The sequence below is a fragment of the Mesoplodon densirostris genome, chromosome 1 (assembly GCF_025265405.1).
Source record: "Mesoplodon densirostris isolate mMesDen1 chromosome 1, mMesDen1 primary haplotype, whole genome shotgun sequence".
NCBI lineage: Eukaryota > Metazoa > Chordata > Mammalia > Artiodactyla > Ziphiidae > Mesoplodon > Mesoplodon densirostris.
Window position 1 is genome coordinate 177366030 of NC_082661.1, and position 27109 is coordinate 177393138.

The 27109-nt window shown below is 53.9% G+C and overlaps 1 protein-coding gene across 2 annotated transcripts; it reads left to right on the top strand.

The window, feature by feature from the left end:
• The first annotated feature begins 4726 nt into the window (after positions 1-4726).
• SPOCK2 (SPARC (osteonectin), cwcv and kazal like domains proteoglycan 2) lies at positions 4727-26085 on the top strand. Of its 2 annotated transcripts, XM_060092049.1 has the most exons (11): positions 4727-4915; positions 17254-17262; positions 17652-17697; positions 17956-18070; positions 19573-19687; positions 21320-21434; positions 21818-21937; positions 22436-22654; positions 24150-24212; positions 25710-25847; positions 25943-26085. In XM_060092049.1, the coding sequence occupies exons 1-11, from the start codon at positions 4727-4729 to the stop codon at positions 26083-26085; spliced, it is 1272 nt and encodes a 423-aa protein (XP_059948032.1). The 2 variants fall into 2 exon arrangements, with proteins under 2 accessions (XP_059948032.1, XP_059948040.1); XM_060092057.1 differs by lacking the exons at positions 17254-17262; positions 17652-17697; positions 17956-18070; ... (5 more) ...; positions 25710-25847; positions 25943-26085 and adding an exon at positions 6173-6217.
• The last annotated feature ends 1024 nt before the right edge of the window (positions 26086-27109 follow it).

Consider the following 27109-nt stretch of genomic DNA (forward strand, 5'->3'; position numbering starts at 1 on the left):
TTATAGATACATGTTTTTGTTTTTTTTGTTGTTGTTGTTTTGCGGTACACGGGCCTCTCACTGTTGTGACCTCTCCCGTTGCGGAGCACAGGCTCCGGACCCGCAGGCTCAGCGGCCATGGCTCACGGGCCCAGCCGCTCCACGGCATGTGGGATCTTCCCAGACCGGGGCACGAACCCGTGTCCCCTGCATCGGCAGGCGGACTGTCAACCACTGCGCCACCAGGGAAGCCCTAGATACGTGTTTTTAGAGAGAAACTCAGTTTGCTCTCAGTACTTCTGCTGTGCTTTTACTAGCTACTTCCCATTATAGCTACTACTATGGGCTGAATTGTGTTCCCTGAGAATTCATATGTTGAAGCTCTCACCCCCTAGTACCCCAGAATGTGACTGTTTGGAGATAAGGCCTTTAAAGAGGTGATTAAGTTAAAATGAGGCTGAGGCTGTTACAGTGGGCCCTAAGCCAGTCTGACTGATGTCCTTATAAGTAGAGGAAATTTGGACACAAAGAAACATCGGACCCCTGACTACTGAGATCAGCTCCCTGGGTCTGTCTCCAAAAAAGTTTGGTTGATGATATTGCCTAGTAACTGGTGATTGGAAGGGTCCGAGAATGACAGTGAAACTGACCAATTCAGAACAGACAGGGCCAGACTGAAGAAGTTGCTTCTGCCTCTGCCCTGATCATCAAAGCCCTCAAGGAATGGCCAAGAGACAGAAAGAAGCAGAACATTAAGCACAGTGGACATACAATTTTTGATGAGATTGTCAACATTGCCCAACAGATGTGGCACTTATTTTTAGCTCAAGAACTGTCTGGAACCATTAAAGAGATCCCAGGGACTGCCCAGTCTGTGGACTGCAATGTTGATGGCTGCCACCCTCATGACATCATGGATGACATCAACAGTGGTGCAGTGGAATGCCCAGATAGTTAAGGACAGCGAAGGAAAATATTTCAATAAAGGATCAGTTGACAACCAAAAAAGAAAGAAAGAAAAACATGAGATATGTGCATGCACAGAGGAAAGACATGTATGACAGCAAGAAGGCAGCCATCTGCAAGCCAGGAGGAGACAGGAGAAACCAAGTCTACCAACACCTTTTTTTTTCTTTTTTTTTTGGCTGTGCTTTGCTGCTTGTGGGATCTTAGTTCCCCTACCAGGGATTGAACCCAGGCCCTTGGCAGTGAAAGCAGGGAGTCTTAACCACTGAACACCAGGGAATTCCCAAGTCTGCCAACACTTTAATCTTGGACTTCTAGCCTCCAGAATTTATTGAGAAAATAAATGCTGTTGTTTAAGCCACCTAGTCTGTGGTATTTTGTTATGGCAGTCCTAACAAACTAATACACTTGCTATAATGCAGAAGGTGATCTACCTTTCCTCTTTTGAGCCAGACATTAAAGAGATTTGCCAAAGTGTAAAAAGGTAACAGTACGACTACTCTTATTAATTTGGTGGGGGGGGGTTGGGGAATATAATTTTTTCATAAAATATGTTATTTTGTTAATATGGGTTTGGTATTGTTATTTTTAAATACACTTTTTTAATTACGTTTTTTTGGAAAGATTTTTTAGAGCAGTTTTAGGTTCACAGAAAAATTGAGAGGCAGGCTTAGTTTTATTTTCAAGTACAGTATATCAATGTCTATACTGTATATCTCACATAAACAAAAACAAAAGTTCTTTGGGGTCCTCAGTAATCTTTCAGTGTATAGGACTCCTGAGACCAGAAAGTTTGAGAACTGCTGCACTATACTGTCACTTCCTTCCAAATGGGATCAAGTGATACATGGTTTTCTATAATGAGCTTTTCTTACTTAGTAATATGTACCCACATTAGTTGTCAGTAGATACAGATCTACATTATTATTATTATTATTATTTTATTTTATTTATTTATTTTTTGCGGTACGCAGGCCTCTCACTGTTGTGGCCTCTCCTGTTGTGGAGCACAGGCTCCAGGCGCGCAGGCTCAGCGGCCATGGCTCACGGGCCCAGCTGCTCCGCAGCACGTGGGATCTTCCCGGACCGGGGCACGAACTCGTATCCCCTGCATCGGCAGGAGGACTCTCAACCACTGCGCCACCAGGGAAGCCCTACATTATTTTTAATGTCTGTACCATAGCCTGTTGTATGTATTATAATTTAACTAGTTGATCCCTAACTAATGGACCTTGATTTGGTTTCCAGGTTTGGCTATTATAAATAATTCTGGATTGAACATCTTTGTATATTTGTCTTTTTTTGTCTGTGAGGTCATCTAGAAATGAGATTAAATGGTTTTAAAGATGTGGTTAAATTTAAGTTTCTTATTTGGAAACTGAGGTTCCTTCCTCCATTTTGTATTGCTAAATATTAAACACAAACAGAAGAAAAGCATGGAACATATGTATCATTTATCAGATACACCCAGCAGCTTTGGGGTCCCTTTCGTTTGAAAAGGCTGACCTGTCAGTAAGTCCCTCAAAATTTAGGAAAATCTTTTCTTCTTTATAAACAATAGTTATTGTCCATTTTCTACAGCTCCTTTCTCCCTCATCTGGAAATTTGGATTTTCCCTCCTAAATAGCTTTACTATTGGATTAACTAACAGTCCTGGACTGTTATTGATTTGCTTTAAGCCCAGGGCTAATATTGACCCAGCTTGAAGGTGCTACAGAAGGCAGGTCCCATTGGAGGAGTGTGGGAAACATTTTGACCTTCAGGGGTCTGGAAAGAGCTATTGTCTTATTGATGGGCATCTTGTTAGTGCCTTTCCAAACTCTTTATTGGGCAGCTGTAGTAATTTCAGAAGACCAGGGACTTCATAAGATAGTATTAGATGGGAGAGCTATGACATCTAGGATCTACCTCCTCAATGTCTTGGAGACATGTAATTAGGTTTGCTAAAAGACGAGGATTGAAATGGAAAAAGTTGGCAAATGTTAGTACGTATTCAGAACTATGGGACATCATAGCCACCTCTTCCCAACCTGAGGGAAGAAGACCTAACATTTCAAAAATGTTCACTACGCCCAGGCACTTAGTATGTAATTTTGCATGGGTTTCACAACAATCTTCTGAGATGGGTGGTATCATTAATTTATAGATAGAAGATAGATTAAGTATTTTGCCCAGGAACCCAGCTAGTAAGAGGGATTCCATCCCCAGTCTATATGACAACAGATTGCTCTTCCATTATACACTGCGGCTGTGTACAACTGGGCAAGGCAAGCCTGCTTTATTCACTGTGAGATGTAGACATCAATGGCCAGGGCCTCATTGCAGCACCACCTCTAAATCCAACTGCAAAGAAAAAGAAAACATGGAAAGGGAGCTGTTGTTTTCTGTTTTCCCAAGGGACTCCAACCCAAGCCATTGATGCATTCAGACTTCCCAGGCAAGCCAGACTCAGGGTGACTATGAACCTTTCAACCTGTGTTTCTTTCCTACTGATTAAGATCATGTTATTCATTGTCTTTGATTTTTTTTTTAACATCACAGCAGCCAAGTTTTTTGTTTTTTTTTGTTTTTTAAAATAAAAACACAATCTAGGGCTTGGGTCCCAAAAGTTTAATATGTTTTGTCCTGTCAGATTATCTGTTTCCTCTTCAATTTATTTGTGATGTAAACCTCACCCCATTTCTGCTCTGATCCTGGGATTGTGCCCAGAAATGTGTATGCCAACACATTTCTAAAGGCAATGATAAGGATCACAATTTTAACAAAAACTTAAAACACCTCAAACAAACCCAGCCTCCCCACACCCCTTTCCCCAGTGGCTTATTAAAATCAACTGAAGTCAAAGCCATAGCAAATGTGCCTTTTTCACATTTACCTCAAGGCAGATGAAATGGCCAGACATTTGCCTTTTAGGGTTGCCCTAAGAAGAGCTAACAAAAAGGGTGACAGCCCTTAAACAGTTGCTTGGGGAGGAGGACATCTGCCTCTGTTTTACCAGCTATTCAGTGCTCAGGCCTTGGCTTGAAAAGAGCATGTGGGGCTGGGCAATAGTTCTCAGGCAGCCAGTTGTTATATGGCTTTTGTCTTAACGAAGCCACCCATTACTGTAGAGCCATAACTCGCAGGAAGCCAGCTGTCAGGGCTGTGGCGCAGGCCCCTCTGGGTGGGAGGCAAGGGGAGAGAAAGAGTGTGGCCAAATTCCCTTTTAGACACCTGAGCCTGGCTTTGTAACCAGAGAGTTTCGTCTTTTCCTCACTCCCATCTTCCCTGAGGAGACCCGTCAGCCTTCTTGCTCTCCAGCCTTGGAGAGACAGTAGGGACATCTCCGGATCTAGATTCCTTGGTCTGCAAGTCCCTAAGTGCTGGGCTGGGCTGGGCTGGGCTCTGCGGCGGCAGCGGCTGGCTGGCGTTTGGCGCTCTCATCTAGCGCTTCCCTTTGAAATCTACCCCCTCCTTTTTTTTTTTTTTTAAACCAGGTATGATGATGTCAAACGTGATGCTGATGCTACTGTTACAGACACGGCCCCTGCTGGCGCAGCCTCTCTGATTCTCTCTTCCTCTCCACGTCCGGCGCTGGGCTTTTTTTCAGACAAGTGCATCTCCTAACCAGGTCACATTTCAGCTGCGACCCACTATCCGTCTGTCACCGGAGTCAGACCGCAGGAGGAGGGCTGAGGAAGACGACGGCGTTTGCTCCCCCAACTGCGGGGTGGGAAGAAGGACATTAAAATACTGCAGAAGTCAAGACCCCCCCCCCACCCCAGGTCGAATTCAGACCACGATGCGCGCTCCAGGCTGCGGGCGGCTGGCGCTGCCGCTGCTGCTCCTCACAGTAGCTGCCCTGGCCGAAGGCGACGCCAAAAGGCTCAAGGAGGGCGAGACCCCCGGCAATTTCATGGAGGACGAGCAATGGCTGTCGTCCATCTCGCAGTACAGCGGCAAGATCAAGCACTGGAACCGCTTCCGAGACGTGAGTCTGCGGGGCCGAGAGGGCCGAGGGCTGGGGATGGGGGTTTGGAACAGAGACCCTGGGGCCGGGAGTGGCGGCTGCACGTCGCAGCCACAGGCTCCCGCAGCCCAGCCAGTTAATTGCACCAAGAGTAAACAACGAGCACCCACCGGGCTCCTGAGACCCCTCCTCATGTACTCCCCAGCACAGGAGCTGGCGGGCTTGGGACCCCCAGTCCCACACCCTCCCAGAGCGAGGAGTTACTCTGGGGGCGTGCGTAAGCGAAGAAGTCTCCCCTTCAGGCTGGGTGCGGAGAGGGGTGCGGGTTGCAGTGGGGCGGGGGGAAGGGGGCGGAGGGGAGTAGGGAGGGAGGGGCGGGGACCCTGGCTTTGCCTGGGCCTCCGACCTGCTCCTCTCTTTTTTTTGGTGAGCCATCCCCAGGTGTCCCCCAGCTGGGTGGATGCTGCAGGTTCCACATACGGGCCACTGCAGAAGGGGCTGGTCTGGGTGGGGCCGGCGGAGACGGTCGCATCGTCTTGCGCTTGCCTTCTATTCCCATCTTGGGCTTTGGGTAAGGGAGAGACAGAAGGGGACAGGGCCCTTGGTTGGCGCTCTGAGTTGGGGTCGGGGGGCGCTCTTAGCAATCCTCCTAAGGCGAGATGGTGAAAGGCGTGTCTGTGATGGGGGGGCTGGTGAAGGCAGTGAAAATACCGGAGGCCACCTCTGGGTGGCCCCCAGAGCCAGGTCTGGGGTCCCTATGCTGAGGGACGCGAGCACTAATGGAGGCTGGTTTTCCAGGACCAACCTTTCATGGGGGAGCGTGGCCCAGAAGTTGGGGAGCTCCAACCTGGAGGGAAGACTCCCTAGCCCAGTGGACTTGAAAAGCAGAGGGGAGAGCGCAGTAGCTGGGTATGGGAGCCCTTCAGGGACGCCCGATGGAACCCAGGCTTAACCTTGTGCCGGACTTTGCGGGGTAGGGGGTGGGGAGGCGGCTGCGGAGGAGCGGGCGTCGCCGCAGCACTTTGTTTATGGGCACCTGTAGATCAGAGGGGAAACTGAAGGCTGCCGTGTTCGCAGAAGTGGAAGTAGGAGTGAGGAGGGGAGGGCAGAGGGCGTGGCTGGGACCCAGAGAAGGCTCGGGGCGGGGGTGTGAGGTGCAGGATGGGCCCAGATGCTCCGGAGGAGAGGAACGATGGTACCCCGTGATTTGGTGCTTTCCAACACCCTGTTCCCAGAAAACCTCTCCTACGACCCCAATTCTTGCTCCTCATTCCCCAGATTCTCTCATCAGACCCACCTAGTATAACACAGGCCACACCGTGACCTTTCTCATCTTAAATTGTGTGCATCCAGAAGTTCCTTAGCAATGTGTTTAAAACACACATGCTTCATATGATATCCAGCCAAATGATGGAAACAGGCAGAAATATGCATCTTTTTGTTACCCTGAAACAAGTGACTGTTTATCTCCAAAGTCAAACTGGTAGGTTGTAATTCATCAGGACTCGCATGCTGCCTGGTCCTCAGGGCTGAGTGGCCTGGGCCCGAGTGGGCGGTTTGCCCCACCCAACGGCTGGTCCAGTGACAGGAGCCTGGAGCTCCAGCAAGACCTTTTCCACGTCCCCTGCAGGCCCAGCACAGATTAGCTGCAGTCTCCTGCCGCTGCCTGGGAAGTAGCCTGGCCACAGCATCGAGAGGGTGGCAGCAGGCTGGCCCATCCTGAATGCATGTGTCACTTGTCCAGGCCTCCCTCTGACTCGTTGGCAGTTTGATCTTCCAAAATGGGCCTAGTGAAGGTCAGAGGGAAAAGAAATGCTTAATCAGAACAATACAGGTTTAAAAATAAAAGGTTCCTACCCACCTCCCTTCCTCCACTGACTTCCAATAACCAACTCTGTGGGTAAGGATAGATGACTGACTGCATGACCCCTGGCACAGGGCTGCCCACCTGTCTCCCTGTACTGATGCCAATCACTTCCCCCTTCCTCCCATGCTAATCAGAAGAAAGCCACCAGAATGAAATTCTGCAGGACCTGCCCCCATAGGATTCATGGAAAACTTCAAAGCATGTGTTGGTTTGCATGGCCTCAGGCATTTATAGGGTAGATTTCCTCTAAAACCCCATTTAAGGTAGCCCTGGCTATAGGAGCATGGGGCCAGGGAGAGAAGGAGGACAAGGAAGGCTGGGCAGGAGGACCTGGCTATAGGGATCCTTTGGCAGCTTCTGCAGAAATGCAGGAGGCTGCTAGCTCAGAGCCACTGCATTGCATAACTCTAGGGGTACCATAGTGTGGATGGTGCCCCCTGGAGTTGTGCAGTGCACAGACCATGCACAGGGGCTCTGCCAGGACTGCAGACAGTTCTCATTCCTCCCCTGTTAGCAGAGGCCCCACTTCCCACCCTAAGGACTGAAGGCTAGTTGGGCACAGCATCAGCTTTATGTACACTTCATCAGGCAAGCTTTCTTGTAAATATGCTCCTTCACTTCTCAAAAGAGAGGTAGGAGTTTCTTCTGAACCTCTGAGGCATTGCCAGATGGAGCCAGAACCTTGTTGATAATCAGTCACAAAATGGTGCAGGGCCCCCATTCTGCCTCAGTGGAAGGGAGGCAAGCAACCAGGGGGAGTGGAATATTCTTGGGGAATAGGATCAAGGAGTCGATAGTGTGGGTGGAGGGAAATGTCTCCATTTAATGGTTGGACTGAATTGAGGGGGGAGATTGAGGGAATCATGTCGAAGTGGTCAGGAGAACGAAAGAGAGAAGGAAAGCGCGGGCCATTGCCCCAGCGTGGAATTGGTCTGAGCTGGTTAGTGGGGAGTTCAGCTTAGCATTCTTCCTCTGAGCACTAGGATTATTAGGGGGGTGGGGTGTTGTGAAGGATTTACTGGCAGAATAATCCTCCCCTCCAGTGGGCGCGGGGCTCTCACATGTGTCAGGATAGATCTCTGCCCTGCTGCCAGGAGGAGGGAATTTCAAGTCAGTGATGGGGATCTAGCTGTGCCCTGCTCTGTGCAGGCCTGGGCTTTTCGGAGCCCTGCTCCCTAGTGCTACTATCTCCGAATTCACTCCCTGCAGAAGTGGGTGGATTTTACCGCAGTCTTTGGAACAGAGCATCCAGAGCCTGGTAGATAGAGATGGACACTTGAGAGGAGACAGGCCCATTACACAGCGTTCTTCCTGGCAGCTTCCAAGAGCTGGCTGGACAGCACTGACTGTTCTTTTTCTTCTTGGCTCTTCTCTGCTTTGTACTCCACTCCCATTACATTTTAATGATATTTATGAGTGTCCAGCACAGTGCTGGGCACCCGGGAGGCACGCAGTTAGCACGTGTTGAATCACTGGTTGCAGGGAGTGCTTACATCTGCCAGTCCCTGCAGTCAGCACTTTATCCCTGTGGCCTCTTGTGCCCTCCAACAACCTGTGAGATAGTTACCATTACTTTATATTCCACCCTATATAGGGCACAGCGGCACAGAGAAGCTGAGTAACTTATCCACGGTCAAAGAGCTAGTAAGCAGCAGAGCTGGGATTTGAACCCAGGTCCTCTAACTCAACTTTGCTTTTTAGAGAACTCTAAGCCTAACCCTTAGTGGAGATGGAAAAGAAGAGTCTACCCTGGCTTGTGCCCTATGGGCTCAAGGATGCCTGGGCAGGAGCAGCACCTCCTAGGAAGGGGGGGGGCAAGGCTCTCAGTGTCTTTGGCAGCCTGCCACCAGCCTGGCCTAGCAACCCTCCAGAGCAGCTCTCTACCCAGGAGAGGCATGAGGCCTGGGTTCAGGTTCTGACTCTGCCACTGCCTGGCAACATTATGCCAGGTACGTCACATAACCTCTCTGAACTTCACTTTCAGTCTAGGAGACTGAAACGGACACGTGAACATGAAGACATCTTGTCAGAGGGCTGGAGGGCATCCATTTCAGGCAATACAGAAAGAAAGTCCAACCCCATAGAAAAACCACCAGATGGATCAGTGTTTCTGGGGCTAGCCCACACCATGCCTCTGGCTCCATGAGAATGACACCGATATATGTTTCTAATTCACTCATTCACTACAGATCCGAGCACCTCCTCTAGGCCTGTGTCTTCACCATGAACCTGGGGTCTGGCCCAGGAAACATCGCCTGCTGGCTACTTAGGATTCTCATGTTTTTATGAACATCAAGTAGGCCAGTAGCAAGTTTCAGCCACAAAGGGGCTCCCTTGTTACCACCCCTCCCCTCTCCCCACCCCATACTGCTGAACCAGTGCAAGTGTGGGAATGAGCTGCACAGGTGTTCGTGGATAAGTGTGGGTGTGTGAGAAGAACCCCAAACTGGGTCAGGATGGATTCCATCATTGAGATTTGGGAATGGGAGGCTGGGTCCTGCCCTGGCCTCCTCCACCTCCACTTTGGTTTCAAATCCTCTCCCACGCTGGAGGGGCTGGCGTCGCCCAGAGCAGTGTAGTGCAGTGAGAGACTCTTGAACACCCAGCGGGGCTCCAGGCCTTGGGAAGAGAGGGAGAGAAGAGCAGTCTTTGCCTAGAGAGGCCGTCTCAGTCTCCTCTCAACTTCCAGGCAGTCTGCAGAGGATGACCGGCCAACACCACCCACTCCATTCTCCAGAAGGTCAGAGGGCTTTCTGGAGGAGTGGAAGAGCTCTATCCTACCCTGAGCCCCAAGGGCCCTGGGAGGGTGCTCAGCTTGTCTTCCTCCCTGGGGGAGCCACTTTCAGTTTCTGGCCCTTGATTTTTCCCTTGGTTTAACGGGCAGCCCTTGTCATTCTGTGACTCCGGAAGATGGCGCTAGAGCCCATCCACGGCCCTCCACCTGCACACATCCCCCCACCCAACCCCCACCCCGCCCTTGCCACAAGCTGAGCAGCAGGACTTTGGGTTTAGGAAAAGGATTTTCTTTTTGCTCCTGAGGAGGTATCTGTGACCAGGTCAGGGTTCAGTATGTATTAACCAGAGACCAAGAAACCTGAGAAATGAGGCCTAATGGCATCCTGGGGCAAACACCAGGCTGAGGATGGCCATACTGCCGCTGTGTAGGTTCCCTTGTAAGTGTAATGTGGGTCTTCTTAGGGCTATAGACAGGGAAAATGTGTCTAACCTTGGCCAGCAGACCCAGGCCCAGCTGCAAGCTGTAGGGTGATGTGATTCTTGAAATGTCGCAGCCTCTGACCCCCTGAGGGCTCAGCCAGTGTTCACTTGTATATATAGCCCCTTCCTTGGGGTTGCTGCAGCATTTATTGGTCATAAACACATTTGGCACATGTTGGTGCTGCTTTGCATCATCACTTACGCTGTGGGCTTGTATCTCAAGAGTCCTCCTGCTGGTGTTTATCACATTCCTCCCAAGGCAAGTCCCTGAGGGTAGGGTCTGAGGATAGACTGCTTTGTGACCTTACCACCCCATCCTCAGAGCATTGCATGGGGTTTTTGTGCACACAGTAGGTGCTCAGTATAAGTATATGCACCGTGGAATAGGAGAGCCAAGAAGGGTCTCAACTAACCTGTCCTCTGAGCCCTTCCCTCTTTTCTCCAGGGAGCAGCACTGTGGATTCAGGTGGTAGAGGGCAAAGGGAGAGCTAGGGCTCTGGGCTGAGCCATGCTGACTATTTGGGGTGACCTCTTCCTCTTTCTGGACCCTGAAAGGTTGGGATAGTCACAACTAGAACCCCGGCACCCTGACTCCAATGATTCATTTGTAGGATAAGGGAGTAAATGCTGCCGTGAAGGAACATTATCCCGCAGGCCTCCCTATTCTCCCCTGTGTCTGTGGGCCTGGACCTGGCTGCAGCCAGCCTTCCCCTTTCTCCTGGGAAGTAGGGGGCTCAAAATTTCCCCCCACCTCAGTGGGCCCACCGAGCGGGTGACCCACCCAGCAGACCTGTGGGTGGGTGAGCACAGGGCTTCCTCAGGTGGAGACCAGGTTCCCTGAGGCAGGGCATCCTGCCCCTGTGGCTGTCTTCCCTGACATCTGAGAAGAGGTCAAGGCTGCGCACAGCAGGAAGGACAAGCCAGGCCGGGCCAGTGTCTTACTCCTGCTTGGACGCAAGCTGCTGGCTCCTTCCGTGATCCCTTGCTCCCTTGCACAGGTTAGAGGACGTGGAAGAGTCTGAACTTGTTCAGGCTCCTTTTCCCCTCTTCTCAAAGTTCTCAGTTTAGGAGAGGTGGGGAGCAGAACTGCGGAGCCTCAGCAGCATTAAGCACTGAGCGCTGAGCCTCCACGTTTTACAGATAAAGGAACCGAACACACCCAAGCCCGTGTGCTCTTTCACAACCCCATGTCTGTGTTTCCTCAGCTCTAGTGTCTGGCCCTCCTCAGAGATCCCTGGGATTTAAATCCTGCCCCCCACTCATGTTCCAGAAAGGAAACAGAGGTCCTGAGGCAGCTCAGAACAGAACTCCAGGCCCACCCTCCCCTATACCTCTCTCTTGTTCTCTGCCCTCTATGGCCTCCTGGGGCCACTGCCTGAACCAGAAACCCAAGGACTGGGGCAGAGATGCCCCTGGAGCAGTGGAGAGCTCAGGCCCCGTGGAATGTGGGGATGGGGGGGGGGTCAGCGCGGGCATACCTGAGGCCAGGTGGAGCTCCTGGCATGCTGGCAGTGATAAGCACATTTTTGTCCTCCAAGGAAATTCCTCCGAGCAGAGAGGAGGTGGGAGGCGGGGAGTCTGCCAGATGCAGAGAGGAGGTGGGAGGCGGGGAGTCTGCCAGATGCCTGACTCCGTCTGTTTGTCCAGGCCTAACAGCCTCTGCCGCTTCCTCTGAGAGAGGGGCAAATATTTAATGACTGCCCCCCTCCCAGCCTCCTCCATGTGGAGGGTGCCGCCTCCTCAAGATGCCTTCCGCCTGGGCCTGCGACAGGGGTGTCAGGCCTTAGCTGAGAAGGAGCCAGGCGGGACCCACTTCACCCCTGCTTGTTCCTTTCTGGGTCCCTCCCTCTGTGCTCCCCGGCTCTTTGCAGGGAGAGGTAGGAGGAGCCCCCCAGCTACAAGTTCCCCACTCCTGGGCCTTCTCAGTGGACTGGGTTCCATCAGAGGTTCCCTAGCCTGAGGAATGAGGCCAAAATAATGCCGGCTACGGGACCTTTCAGAGGTTGACAGAGGCCTGGCCCACTTCCATTTTTAGAGGTTCTTGATTTATTAAGAAATGAAGAAGTGCTATAATAGGGTTACAGAAGTTGTGGTTTCTTTAAAGTCTCATGATGCACATCTTTCGGTCCTGTCGGTGTGCCTCTGGCTGTAGCGCCTCAATTGGAGACGTCAGAATCTGCGTTTGAGGTTCCTTGTGACTGTGAGACCCAGAAGTGCCTCTCGTCCACCTTGTCCCCCAGACTCCCACCGTATGTGCCAAAGAACCCAGCTTCAGTGCTCCTGTTTCGTGAGTTTTGCAAGTATAGAGCTTCACAGTTTACAAAGTGCTCTCACAGCCGTTATCGCACTGGGTCCCACCGTGGCTCAGGGAGGAAGGCAAGGGAGTCAGTCACCCTTAATTTATAGGCAAGGGAAGGGGCTCCAGTGAGGGCAAGGCTCTCTAGGCCACAGTCTTGTTGGCAGTCAGAGGCCAGGCCAGGCCAGTACCCAGTGCCCTGATTCCATGCCAGGGCGAGGGTGGGGGTGTCAGTCTCTCCATCACACTGTGCTGCAAAGAGGCAGGTGGAGATTTGCCCAGGTGGTGTTTAGCCCTGGGGCGCTGCTCTTCTTTTGCTTGATTCACTGCTGTGTCCCATCCTCCCCACCAGATGGAGAGGCTGGGGGAGATTGGGTTAATTCAAGCTGTGAAGTGAGCGGGTGATTTGGGTGCTAATTAAAATGACAGGAAGTAAACAGCGCTTGGAAACACCCAGCATGTGCCCCCTAAGCCCGACTAGGCTTGCGCACTCACTGCCGTTTCTCCCCCAGCTTGGCACAGTGGGCCCTGTCTCCATGGCAACCGGGCTGAGCTGCTGAGATCAAAGCAGGAGATGGGTTAGCTCCAAACCAGCCGAACCAGGGGCGGGTGAAGAGGGTTCTGGAAATGCCTGGAGAAGGGGGGCTCCCAGGTGTCTTCCCCCACCACCGCCAGTCTCTCCACTCTGCTACAAGACTCCCTGCCTAGGGGTTGGAGCACAGCTGGTGTGGTGGGAGAAACCACCCATGGGCTGGGATTGGGCCTTCTGGGTCCAGTCCTGGCCTGGGACTTTCTTTATCTGCGAAAATTTATGGAGCAATACAGAGTCCTGGTTAGGGGCACAGATTCTGGAACCCCAGTTCTGGGGGTACCAATACTCTTTTGCTGTGCTCTTGATGTGTGATCCTGTATAAGTCATTTAAGCTCTCCAAGCCTCAATTTTATCACCTGAGAAATAGGATGATAATAGTGATTTTCTCTTAAATTCTCATGAAGAGTAAAATGAGCCAATGAGTGCAAAGTGCATAGCGCAATGCCTGCCACACAGTAATTGCTCAAAAGATGTTAGCTATTATTAGGGTATTTTTACTATTGCTAGGTGCTGGGCATAGAAAGGTGAACTTTATATGGTCTCTGCCCTCAAGGAACTGGCGACCTAAATAGGGCAGAAGCAATGGCATTGCTTGGTGTAACCAGAGCAATAATAAACTTCTACTAGGTGCAGTCCACCTGAAGGAAAACTAGATACGGGGCGAGGTTAGGGAAGATGAAGTGTGAAAGCTAGGTTTTGAAAGATAATTAGAAGTTCAGGGGCTGGATGCAAACATACATTCCAGAGGGAGAAGAAGGCTGTGCCGAGGCCTGGCCAGAGTGAAACATCCACTGGAAGGACGTGGGGACAGGAAGAGACTCAGAGAAGATGGACTTTCTTCTGTAGGTGACAGGGAACCCTGTGAGGGTTTTTAAATATAATATTTATTGTGTTTTTTTCCCCTTCATTTCAAAAGTAATACATGTTCATTGTAGAAATCTTAGAAACTTGGAAAAAGGCAGAAAGATGCCCAAATTCTCTATTCCTCTCCCCCAGAGGAAACTACTGTTAACATTTTGATATGAATGCTTTTTACCTAATCATCTTGAAACATTTTTTTCAAAATAAGAGCAAGCTATATATTTGGCAAAGGGTTTTAAGGTGGGAGAAACATGATCAGAATTATCTTCTAGACAGATCCCTGTGGCTGCAAGGGTGTGGAAGATGGGCGGGGTCAGGGAGAGCCCAGAGGAGACCCTGCAGTAAGTGAGGCCAGGGTTGCTAGGGTGGGACCAGTGGGCATGGTGAGGGGAAGGCAGGCTGGAGAGAGAGCAGGAGGTGGAGTGAACAGGACTTGCTCCTCTCACTGAGACCCCTTGGGGGCAACTCTCCTCACACCCCACTGGTCTCTTGTTCTCCCAGTGGTGGCCGCTCTCTTCTCCATTTGCAGGGGCCCCTATTGTGGCCTCTCCCTGCCCATTTCCTGTCCCTCCACCATTTTTTCCACCTGAAGTCTCTGGTCTCTTCTGCTGTAACAGCTTTTTTTTGTTGAGTATTTTGTGGACACCAGGCACCCTTTAATCTCTGAGTGGTCCAGGAGTTAGGTGCTGAGCTCCTACAGGCCAAGGTGCTTGCCCAAGGTACGCTGGTAAGGGAGCGTGGGCTTCTGTGTGACTCCAGGGCCCTCTCTCCCCCCTCATCCCCCTCTTTGGCTGGCTGCTTCCATTCTCCTGGAACTGAGTGTCCTGGGATCTAGAACCACTTAGGCCTCTCCCAACCTCATCCACCACAGCAGAGACAAGGAGCTTAGCTAGAACCCAGGGCAACCCTTGTATACAAAAGGGGCTCAATCCCTGTATCCTGTCAGGGGGAATCTTAGCCTCACTTGGGTTGGGGTAGGTGGAGATGGCTCCCCACCAGAGCTCTCACAAAGCAGCAGGATGGTGAAATAGCCCTTTCTTAGAACTCTCTCTTCCCGCAGCCCACTTCCCCCTGGATTTCTAATCAGAAATTCTTGGTACTGACCTTTGAGAACCTTCTTTGTTCTGAGTCCCAAAGGCTTCTGCTCACAGCCTGGTTGGAGGCTAAGGCATTAGGTTAGGTCCAGAGTGAGGGAGGGAATGAGCAGGCGTCAAGCCCTCAGCTAACACCCCCCTGCTCCAGTTCAGGTGTGGGTGGGTTCTGGGACACACAGACCTTGTTGGTTGAAAGCAGGTGACTCACACAAGCCACTTCCCCCGTCCTCTTCACAACCTCATGCCCACTCCCCTTCCAGAGGACGATGGAGCAGATGGGAAGACCCCAACTCCATGAAGGCCAATCCCTACTTTTGCCCCAACTTGTGACCCTGGCCTCAACCACTTGGCCATGCTCAGCCTCATTTCCCTTCTGTGGTGAGTGGACACCAGGGGAGGGACCCCTCCACCCTGATGAGTTCCTGGAGAAGAAGGGCTGGGTCTGGGCTAGCTTCCTTTGGCCCTGGCATAAAGGGAAATTGTGCCGCAGTTCCCTGTCGGCTGCCTGGCGGTCTTCTTAGAAGTTTGCCCAGGGGCTCAAGAGGGTTCCAGCCACGTCCTGTGGAATTGGGTGGGTGCCTGAGCCAGGAGCCTGGGCTGGTCTGTTCAGTGTCCAGGGGGCTTCCCAGGCCAGGTTCTCCAGAAACCCCTCCTGTGGCTTTCCTCCTTCTGCTCCTGGGTCCAAGGACTGTGGGACACTTGGCTGCTTGGACACATATGTGGGTTGTTACTTAGTTTCTAGATAAAAACCAACTGGCATTGGGTGAACTGTCTTGAAGTGTCCTTCTTTCCTATGAACACCCAGCACACACCGTTGCTTCACGTGTGTGCATGGGTACAGATGCTCACAGACGAGGACACGCATGCCTGCACACACAGGTGCTTTGGGACACACGCCCATGAGTGTGCATGTATGAAGACCCAAATGAATGCACACACATGCACGTGTGCAGAAGCACACACTCAGGTTTGCACCTGACCCCAGCGTGCTCTACCTGGGTCTGATGCCAACTGCTTGATCGGCATGGCCCCTCTCTGGCCTTTGCCCAGGAGGCTCTGTTGATAAGGGCTTTTGCCCCTGCCTGTTCCTGATGCTTGTCAACTTCCAGGGGACGCATCAGAGGCCTCAGAGCCCTTGGGCTTTCAAGGCCCTGTGGGTGCCCTCTGGTGCAGGACCCCCATGTCCTCTTCCCCAGGCCTGACAGGAGTCTGGTCCCTTCCCACCCCTACCCCACAGTGTGGCCTCTGCCCTCATCCTTGCATAGTTTTGATCCTTGGGTGGGACTCACGACGGGGAGGCAGCTGCACGTGGCTTCTCCTGCCCCCTGTCCTCCAGCGCCCGGAGCCCCATGCAGAGGAGGCCGGCAGCTGGCTCCTTGGTGCCGCCAGCCTCCAGTCCTGAGAAGCCCTCTCCCACCTGCCTGGCAGAGCTGCTACTGGGAGCACCTTGGGAGCTGTTTACTGGTTTCCAGCTGCTGCCTCCACCCCACAGGAGAAAGTGGGGAAACCAGAGGAGCTGGGGTTTTATGCCAGTGAGCTAGGCTGGGCCGGAGCTGCCCTGCCTCTGGCCACTGCGGGGTTCACAGGCTCAGGGGAGGGACTTGCGGCCGGAGGAGGGTGAGGAGAGAGCTCCCGTGTGCCCCGGGTGCCCGACAGTGTGCGGTATCCAGAAGAGAGGTCTGTGCTGGGCATTGGGTGACCTGGGTTCTGAGACGGTGGGACCTGGGTCAGGTCATTTCTTGTCTCTGGACTTCCCGGCCTCTCCTGCGCACAGAAGGGGCTGGGACAGATGACCTCAGAGGGCCTTTTCAGGATCTTCTGAGTCTGAGGATGTGCAGTTGGACGATGGTAACTGAGGAAGCTGTTGGGAGGGGCCGTGGTCCCCCTTTCTCTCAGTGCACCATCTGAGTTCTGCACGCAAGTCAGACCTTGACTGAAAAACAGGTGTCAGGGGAGGGAACTGCCTAGGAAGGGAGGCACCCTGGTAGAAGGAGAGAGGGTGTTTCTGGAACAGCCAGGGCATAGGCATGAGAATCACTTCCCAGACAGTATGGGCCTCTCAGACATCTGTCCTGATGGTGGGGTGAGGGCCGGTTCCTTTGGGACCGGCTTCAGGGCCTGAAGTAGAGGGATGGGGCCTCACCCTTAAAGCCATGGGCCTCACCTCTACTGCTCCTAAGGCCAGCCCTGAGCGGGCCCAGGCCTTAAGCTCTCTTTTGTAAAGACATAGGAGTTCTATCCTCCAGTTGGAGACCATAGAGGTCAGAGGACGGTAGCAATCAAAGACCATTGCCCAGCATCCACAGTCACGTGATGAGGCCTGGGGAGCCCTGACCACATGGTCTGAGGGTAGGCCTCACACTAAAATCCTTGTTCCTCCCTCTCTCCTCCTGCGCTGCTTCCCGTGGCCTGCTGCTGCTTCCCGATCTCCAGGAGGTAGAGGTGAGTACTGCCTGGGGCTCCACTGCATATGTATCTGCAGCTACACACCCCACTCTCTTCTCTTCTCCCTTGCACACTTACCCAATTTCTCCTCCCCTGCATCATCCAGTGTGGGATGGGGGGTGTGGAATAAGGAGAGGGGAGATGGGGAATAGGGCAGAGGCCGGAAGAGATTCTGGGCATGGGTTTAGGGGAATAGAGGTCTGGGGGAGGCAGCTGGCAGGGCCTGGGTGGACAGGGGTCATCTGGGAAACCACGAGGATGGTGGCAGTTGACATGCGGAAGCAGTGGCCCAGCCTTCTCCTCTGTTGGCTCTGGAGTTGAACGTCGGCTCTAGGATGTAAATCTTAGCCCTTCCCTTCTCCCTCACCCACTCTGTCCTTCCCTAGGATGACTACATCAAGAGCTGGGAGGACAATCAGCAAGGAGATGAAGGTAACATGCCCCTCCCACGTTGGGGAAGGTGACTGACACCCGTGAGGACTTGAGACCAGAGGGCAAGTCCTGATCATGGCTTTGGACGCTCCTTGGGGAGCCAGACCAAATGGGGATGGAACTTCCAAGCTGAGGAGCTCTGGTTATCAAGGGCTGATAGAGAGAGGGGCTTCCCAGCTCAGAAGTGGGGCTGGGGGCTCCTGGGCTCTCTAACACTGAGTCCCAGGTGACCTGTGTCCTAACTCTGTGTCCCTGCAGCCCTGGATACCACCAAGGACCCCTGCCAGAAGGTGAAGTGCAGCCGTCACAAAGTGTGCATTGCCCAGGGATACCAGCGGGCAATGTGCATCAGCCGCAAGAAGCTGGAGCACAGGTGAGGGCCTTGGGGAGGTGGGAGGCCTGGAGGGGGTTTGCTTAAAGAGCAAGGGCTTAACTAATACATAGGAGAGGATCAGTTATATTTTGCTTCGGAACAAACTACTCCAAAGCTTAGTGGCTTAAAACAACAAATGTGTGTTATCTCACACAGTTTCTGAGGGTCGGGAATCAGATGTGGTTCTATTGGATGGTTCTGGCTTAGGGACTGTCAGGAGGTTACAGTCAAGATGCTGGCTGAGGCTGCATCATCTGAAGGCTGCACTCAGGCTGGAGGATCCACATCCAAGCTCACTCACTTGGCTGTTGGCCCTAGTCAAGGGGACTTCTCCATAGGGCTGCTTGAGTGTCCTCACAGCATGGCAGCTGGCTTCCTGTAAGGCAAGTCATTCAAGGGAGAGAGAGCAAGGAGGAAGCCACACTTATGACCTAGTCTTAGAAGTCACACATGGTTACTTCTGCCGCCTCTATTTGTTAAGAGCGAGTCTTAAGTACTGCCACACTCTAGGGGAGGGGAATTAGGTTCTGTGTTTTGAAGGGAGGAGTGTCAAAGAATCTGTGGACATATTTCAAAACCACCACACTGTATGAGATCAGACACCAAACTGTGGGACCCAGGGAAAAGCACATTTCCTCTCTGGGCCTCGGTGTCCATATCCGTAAGACAAATAGGTTGGCCCAGATAGCTTGAGGTTCCTTCCAGCTCTGACATGGAACAACTTCATGAAATATTTAAGGTTGTAGCTTCTGAGGCTTGTAGAGGAGGGAAGGAGTGAGGGGCATTTGAGGCCTTAGCTCCAGCCCAAGGACAAGACCCTGCCTGACTCCAAGACACCCTGGAGAAGGTCCCATTTCCCTCCCCTTTCTCCTTAATCATAGAATCAGAGACCAGAGACTTGGGGTTGCGATCTTAGATGCCTGTAGGGGCCTGGCAGGTAATGTAAATGCATGAAGAGAGCTTGGTGACAAACCACTCTGGTGAGCCCAGGCCTTGTGGAAATGCAGGACCAGGACTCCCATATCTTCCATTTTAACTAGGCCAGAAATCCAGGTTTTTTTATGTGAACTCTTCCATTTTGCAAATGTTCGTGAATAACCCAATTAAAAACAAAAGCCCTTGGTGGTCAAACAAAATGATCCTACAGGCCAGATGTGACCCATGGGCCATCAGTTTGCAACCTTTGATTTGGTCTTACCCCTTACGCAAGTGTGAGTCCCTTTTACATCTTACACTTGGGCCTGGAGTTGCAACCTGAGGGCCCTGCTGGAGAGGGGAAGCTGGGGGTCTATACCCTGCCCTGGTGGTTCCACCTTTATGAGCTAGAAGAGGGTCTGGCCGGGGGTGATGGGAGGTGGGCAGGGGCAGGGAGGCAGCTGCATCTACTATAGATCACCAAGAGCAACTTCTTTTTGGAACCAGTCTCCTGAACCCTCCCTTGCCCTGTCCGTCTCTCATGTTTGCTTCCATCCCTGTGCCCTCCCATTCTGCTCCTCCTGTAGGATCAAGCAGCCTGCCCTGAAACTCCATGGAAACAAAGACACCATGTGTAAGCCCTGTCACATGGCCCACCTCGCCTCCGTCTGCGGCTCTGATGGCCACACTTACAGCTCAGTGGTGAGGAGCCCTGGCCCCAGGAGGGGTGGGGGTGGGGTGCACTGGAGTCCACAGGGAGCAGAGAGGACAGCTCAGCTGGGCCTTCTGTGGGGCTCCCAGTACTGCTGTGGGGCCGGATGCATTTGCCAGCGCATTCAGCGTGGCCGACCACAGCAGGGGCACCAAGCCCAGGAGTCTGAGCCAGACCCTGCCCCTGACGTTGGGCAGGTGCAGGTGGAGGCTGGGGCCTGGAGGAGGCCGGTAACTGCAAGTCAGAGTAAGTGAGGAAAGGGCCTCATGAAAGTATGGAGGACAATGAAAGGAAGGAGCTCCATTGTCCAGGTGCTGGGTGTTGAAATCTTCCCATGGGTGGATATCCACGTGGACAGGGTGGTTCACCAGCAAGCACCAGGCATTCTGGGGCAGGAGGAAGTAATCCTCCGAGAGATGACAATGTGGGAGGGAACGGTGGTTGGGTGAGTGAATTCCAACTTGATGGGATTTTTGTGAGGGTTAAATGAGACAGTATTTGTGAAAGCATTTTATAAACTGTAAAGTACCCTAGAAATGCGGGTGCTAATTGTGAATGCTTCTGCTAGCTGTGAGGAGTTGCTTGGTGTTTGGAGGGCGTGGACTGTTAGCTGGTGTTGGGTTCTAGGGCTTAGGAACCCTTTTGGAGTGAGATGCAGATTTAAGAGTCACCCATTGTGGGTGATGATTGAAGTTGGGGAGGGGATGAGGTCACCCAGGGAGAATAAGGCAGAGAGAGAGAATAAGCAAAAGGGCAGAAGCTGCACGGAGGAGGGGTACAGAGGACGTAGGCGGAGCTGGTAGAGAGAGGAGAGCGCTGAGTCACACCACCTGAGGGCAAAGCGGGGTTTGGGCAGGAGGCTGTGGTCTGAGGGTCCCAGCGCTGCCCTGTGGGGAGGTGGAGGTCATCGGGAGGTCTGGCTTCCAGCCCAGCCCTGTGGCCTTGGCTGAGTCACTGGGCTTCTCTGAGCTTCCGTGTTCTCTGCTGAGCACGAGAAACACAATTCCTCCCTCACAGAGCTGTCGGGGGCCAGGTGAGGTCACGTTGTAAAATGCTACGAGGACCCGCTTCCATGAGCGGTCATCCCATGGGGAGAAACCAGACACGACCAGGGGAAAACACTTGAAGGGCGAGGAATGGATGAACCCCTCTGGAAACTGTAAAGGCCAGGGAATTAGCAGATGTTCAATAACCAGTAGCTGTTTGTTATCAAGAGAGCCCATGGAGGTGACTGTGGGAAGGCCATGAGGGAGGGGCCCACAGCCGGTTACCTAGGGGCCAAGGGACTGTGGGGAGGAAGAGGAGAGGCCAAGAGGGCAAGGAGGGGTGGGTGAGTGGGGGTGAGGGGATGGGGGTTTCCTGGGAAGGACAACTGTGCAGAGGGGCAGGCTGGTGCGGAGTGCGGCTCCTGGGAGCCTTTGATTCCCCCCGCTTCCTGGGCCTGCTGCCCCTGACCACTGTACACCTGTGGCCTCCAGGGGGATTAGGAGGGCCGCTCCAGGCTGTTCGTGGGTCTGTCCCTCCCAGCTCCAAGGGGGAGGGCAGGTGTGGCTGCCATGGTTGGCTGGAGGGTGCCCCTAGCAGTGCCCCCGTCACCCAGCCCGACCTTACTTTTCGTGCAGTGTAAGCTGGAGCAGCAGGCGTGCCTGAGCAGCAAGCAGCTGACGGTGAGATGCGAGGGGCCCTGCCCCTGCCCCACGGAGCAGGCCGCCACCTCCTCCACAGATGGCAAAGCAGGTAATGAGTGCTGGGCCACAGCCAGGCTAGGGGTGGGAGGCGGCTCACTGCCAGGGCCCCAGGGCGCCTCCTTCAGGAGAAGTAGCAAAGACAGGGACAGGCCTGAGGGACCTGTGGGTCTGGAGGTCTGGTTTACATGGAGCAGGAGGGCCCCGGCCTCATCCCAAGGAGACTGTGCTGGGTGTTTTTAGTGCTAGGGAGTGAGGTGGAGGAGGAAGATGGGAGAGGAGGAGAGAGAGCCTCTGATTTCTAACTCCCCTTCCCTCTGGCATCCCACTGCCCAGCCTCCAGGCCTGTAGGGCAGCACCCCCAGCTGAGACCATGCTTGCTGCTTCACCCCACCTTCACCCTCCACCCACTTCTCCCTGTTCTGCCGACTGCAGAGACCTGCACGGGCCAGGACCTGGCTGACTTGGGGGATCGGCTGCGGGACTGGTTCCAGCTCCTTCATGAGAACTCCAAGCAGAACGGCTCAGCCAGCAGTGGGGCCCGCCTGGCCAGTGGTACAGGAGCTGGTTGCTCTGCAGGGGAGGAGGGTGGGAGATGGGGAGACAGGGGTACACTGGGCCACCTGGCTGCACTGGGAAGCACCCACTTTTGCTCCCTCCTGCCAGACCCTGAGCCCCTGAAAGAACCTAAACCTCAGAACAAGGGGAGGGAGTCTTGATCAGACAGGAGGGATTTGGGATAGCTAACAGGAAGAATTTCTTAAAGTGAGTGGAAGGAAGATAAACCCTGAAATGGGTAGCCAAGGGAAGGGAAGGAATTATTTTCCCTGAAGGGCTTTCAAAACAGGGTTTTGACTGGTTTGGGTGCAATCCTGTGCAGAGGCCGAGGGATGGGCCTTCAGCCCTTCTTGAATTTCTCAACGCCATGGTTGGATTCTGAGCTGTCCTGACCCTGAACAGAGGGCTGGGGCTGACAGAGAGGTGGAGGGATGGATGGACAGATGGCTGGAGCGATCTACCTTGAGCAGGTCTGAACCGTGGCCTTCTCCCCAGGGCTGGACAAGAGCCTGGGGGCCAGCTGCAAGGACTCCATTGGCTGGATGTTCTCCAAGCTGGACACCAGTGCCGACCTCTTCCTGGAACAGACAGAGCTGGCTGCCGTCAACCTGGACAAGTACGAGGTCTGCATCCGCCCCTTCTTCAACTCCTGCGACACCTACAAGGATGGCCGTGTTTCTACCGCCGAGTGGTGCTTCTGCTTCTGGAGGGAGAGTGAGTGTGGCCCCTCCCAGGGCCCCGGCCCCCCGGCCCTGCTGTGCGGGCTCTGCCCCTTGCTCCAGGGTGTCTTTGGGAGTCGGGGTGGCTCCCTCTTGGCTACCTCTCCATGCCGAGAACTTTTCCTGCTCCCCCACTTCCTCCACTCTCTCAGCACCTCACCTCTTGGAGCCTAGGGAAGCCAGCACTTGAACTCCCTTCCTCGGCAGGCTCCAAGGTGGATTTTGTGGGTCCTGAAGCTTATGCGCTTTCGGAGGCCTGCTTTAAGGAAGAGTGTTAAAAACTACAAATGTAAAATTTCTAGGGCCCCTCGGAGGGCTTGGAAGGGGCTGAGGGTTCCTGAAGCTGAAGCTAGGTTGGCTTCTCAGTGATTCCACCTTTAGGCCCATCTCACAGTACTTGCCCCGAATATGTGATTATGCATGTGATCATTAGCCTTAGAGATACAACGTCATTTGTCAGCTTTATATATCCTGAGCCAGAGCAGGACATGTGCTTAGAGATCATCTAGGCCAAGTAATAACCATCTTCGATGGTTAAACTGAGGTTCCAAGGGATCAGCTGACCAGCCAGAGGTGGGGTAGCCCGTGCTCTGCCTCTGGTGTTTGGCCTGGTCCCCACTGTGGTCGTGCGATGGGAGTGTACAGCAGCTGTGGCCCGAGGCTGGGGCTTCCTCTAGGGTTCCGCCATAAGCTGGTGTGGGACACTGGGCAGGCAACTGAATCTTTCCGAGTTCAGTTTCTTCGTCCAAATGGGGAGATAACAATACCTCAGAGACTGCTGTGAAGATGAAGTGAGAACATCTGGGTGCAGCGCACCATGTGAATCACAGATCCCTCCGCCAGTGCGGGGTATTTCGACCAGTTTTACTGCCCGTAACTGCCCAGCCTTCCTGCTCTCTCTGCACAGCTCCAGCACTTTTACTTCCCAGGCCTTTGGAGCTCATGCTGTCCATTCTGTACAGTAGCCTTCTTGGGCAGGAGGCTGGGAGCTGACCTCATTTTACAGACAGCCAGGCCCCCGCTGGGAAAGGTTAGGGGACTTCTCAAGGTCACAGACAAGTTAGATTTGGCTGCCAGTTATTTTCAGGCTTCCATCTAATGTTCCCTCCAGTCTTATGTTGCCCCCGGGCCCTCTCACCGTGGGAAATCTGTGCATTCACCTCCTCTTCTGAATCCTGTTTACCCATCCCATGAGTCACCAATACCCTCTGAGAGCCCTGGGCTTCTTGGGGGGCCTCAGCGCATCCCACAGCCATGGAACAGCCTCTCCCAGTTGGAGCCCGGGTGTTCTTATCTGGCAGAGCTCCTGTGCCAGTTTTGGAGACCTTAGAAGGATCAGTGCATCCCACTGTGGGGCAGCCCTGTGTCAGAGCCTGGGTATCTTCATCTTGCAGAGCCCTCTGACTGGGTTTCTAAGCCTTGAGGGGGCTCAGTGAGTCCCATCAGCACCGTGGGACAGCCCCCATCAGAGGCTGATTCTCTCCCTGCAGAGCCCCCCTGCTTGGCAGAGCTGGAGCGTATCCAGATCCAGGAGGCTGCCAAGAAGAAGCCAGGTGAGGGGGCTGGGCTCGGCTCAGAGGAGGAGTCAGGTGCCCCGGGGTCCCTCTGAGGCCCAGAGGCTCTAGCCCCTGGGTATCATGGAAGATGCTGAGTTCAGAGGAGGCCCTGGCTTAGGAAGACAGGAGACGGAAACTCTTCCTCCTGTCTTTATCCTCGTGGTGGGAAAAGGTCTCCCAACCAGTCCCTCAATAAGTGTGTTTTAAGCACTAATTTTGTGCCCATTCCTGCCGGGGCTGGAGGTAGGAATACAGAAGGTTCCTAGAACCCTCTGTTCAATTCACTTCAGCCAAGGTGTGTGCAAAGCTCAAGGGAGGCCCTGCCATAGCAGATGCTCGTGTTCTCGGCAAACATTTGAGTGCCAGCCCTGGAGAGACAACAGCAAACCCAGCCTAGGTCAGAACTGATGGGCAAGACAGTAGTGGTCCCTGGCCTCATAAAGCACACAGGCTACTTGGGGAAACACAACCCACAAGGTGACACACCAGAAAGACAGAGCGACCGGTTGTGGCTCCTGTATGTAGCTGAGGTGCTGAGGGAGAGCACATTGGACAGAAGTCAGCCTGGGGTCAGCGAAGGCCTCTCTGGGGAGCTGGTGTTCAAGAGGAGACCTGAGGGGATGAGAACAAGGTAGCCAGGAGCAGAGCTGAGGGCAGGAAAGCGTTCTTGGGACACAGAAAAGGACCCGTGTGGCTGAGCGTGGTGGTTGAGGGGACAGAGGTCCGAGGGGCAGATCCCATGGGGCCTTATAGCTCCTGGGTGCAGCTTGGCCTTTACCTGGGCAGTGAGACCAGCACATATGAAACCAAACACTGGAACCTCCCTGCAAAGCCGTATTGACTGAGAACCCAGTGGCCTTTGGGGGCAGGCACTAGTGCCGCTTCTGCCAGGAAGCCAGCCAGGATCTTCCTCCTGGAAGCAATCCTCTCTGATCTGCATTCCCCGAGCATATGCGCTGGGCCTTAGGGCACATGTCCTGGGGTGCCTGGTGTTAATAGTTCTCTGTTATCTCACCCCTACTAAGTGGGCAGAGTCTATCACCGGGGCCCCAGAGTGGGGATGTCAGCCGGTGTCTGTTAAGTGAACAGAGGAGCAGCCTGAGGGCAGGTCAGGATCAGGGCTGGGAGGGGAAGCTGGCGTTGCCGGCAGGAGACAGCCAGGCAGAGGAGCAGCTGTAGGATCGAGGGCGTCTGCACAGCGAGGTCACACTGGCCGTCCTGCAGGACTTGGGAACTGTGGAGGCAGATGGGAGCCATTGCAGGGGCTGAGCGGGTGGTTTAGAAAGGCAGGTTTTCTTGTTTCTGGTCAGTCAAGCTGGAATAAATGCTGGCGTCCAACCCTGGACGTCTGAGCTTGTTGGGTGGTCAGCACCTGGGCTGGCTGGGATCTGGTGGGGTCTGGGCCCCTGTGAACCCAAGGTCCCAGGGCCACCTCTGGGAAGAGCCCACACCCCGAGGCCCCTGCTCTAACCCTGCGGGGCGTGCCCCATTCAGGAGTCTTCATCCCGAGCTGTGACGAGGATGGCTACTACCGCAAGATGCAGTGCGACCAGAGCAGCGGCGACTGCTGGTGTGTGGACCAGCTGGGCCTGGAGCTGACGGGCACCCGCACGCACGGGAGCCCTGACTGCGGTAAGGGCCGGACAGCCGCCAGAGGCCCAGCTTGGTGTGGCAAGGTTTCCTGCTAGCAGGATGCTAACCTGCCCCTTGGCTTGTTCCCCTCACAGACGACATCGTGGGCTTCTCAGGGGACTTTGGGAGCGGTGTCGGCTGGGAGGACGAGGAGGAGAAGGAGACAGAGGAAACAGGCGAGGAGGCGGAGGAGGAGGGCGAGGCTGGCGAGGCGGATGACGGAGGCTACATCTGGTAGATGGCCCGCGGGGAGCTGGGGCAGGCCAGGGTGCTGACGGCCGGGGAGACAGGCCAGCAGAGGCCTGGACAGAAGCAGGCAGATTGCGAACGGATCCAGAAAATAACAGTCTGAAGCTACCCTGGCTCCAACGGGGAGGACCAGATGTGCGAGTGTGCATGGCACGTGTGTGGCATGTATGGCCGGGATGTGAGAGAGAGAGAGAGAGAGAGTGAGAGTGTGTGTGTGTGTGTGTGTGGCATGCACTGAAGAACATGTCCTTGGTCCACACTTCTACTGGCAGAGTGAGTCACCCAAAGGCCCCTTCGGCCTCCTTGTAGTTGTTTTCTTTCCATTTTAGTTTTAAAATACACACATACACACACTGCAAGGTCAAAAATGATTAAATGAGATGCCCCCTTGCCAGTCCCTCAGCCCCATCCAGGCCCACCCTGACACCCTGGGATTCCTTCTCCTGATTTGCTACCCTCTCCCCAATCAGTCCTCCCTCCTCCTGCCCCTGCCCTTCTCTCTTTCCCTTCTGGAGTCAAGCTCTGGCCTGTGGGATGAGGCCTAGGGACCATCCCTGGGGGCAGAGGGGAGGGAGGGCAGGGAGCGGTCTGCTGGCCAGTTTGGCTGTGACACGCCCACCAGACTCAGATGAGAGGGGCTGGGACACCCGCCTCAGTGAGCGCTTCCCCTTTGCTGGACTCTCCTCCTAACCCAAGCCAGTGTGACCAGAGGTGGCAGAGAAAGAGTTGGGGGCAGAAGCTGAGAGGTGGGGGAGGAAAAGGCCTTGGCAAGCTGCTGGGGAGGGGAGGGGTGGACCATGTGAGGAAGAGAAGGGGCCAGCTTGACAGGGAGAGTATGCCTTTGCAGATCCAGGTAGAGCTCTTAGGAGTGGAGACGGGGCACCCCTGAATGCCAGGCCCTGGAACAGCTCAGGCCCCTTTCTGTGGCTCTCAGGTCGGGGCCTGGTCTGGGCTGTTCTGTAGGGTCAGTGGGTGGTGGTTATGCAGGTGAGCTCCCCCTAGCCCTGAAGGAG

Coding starts and splice junctions, on each gene's coding strand:
- SPOCK2 (XM_060092049.1), top strand. CDS start 4,727: ATGCGCGCTCCAGGCTGCGGGCGGCTGGCGCTGCCGCTGCTGCTCCTC. Junction 19,688..21,319: donor GCCACACTTACAGCTCAGTG/GTGAGGAGCCCT, acceptor CTTTTCGTGCAG/TGTAAGCTGGAGCAGCAGGC. Junction 25,848..25,942: donor GCACGGGAGCCCTGACTGCG/GTAAGGGCCGGA, acceptor TTCCCCTCACAG/ACGACATCGTGGGCTTCTCA.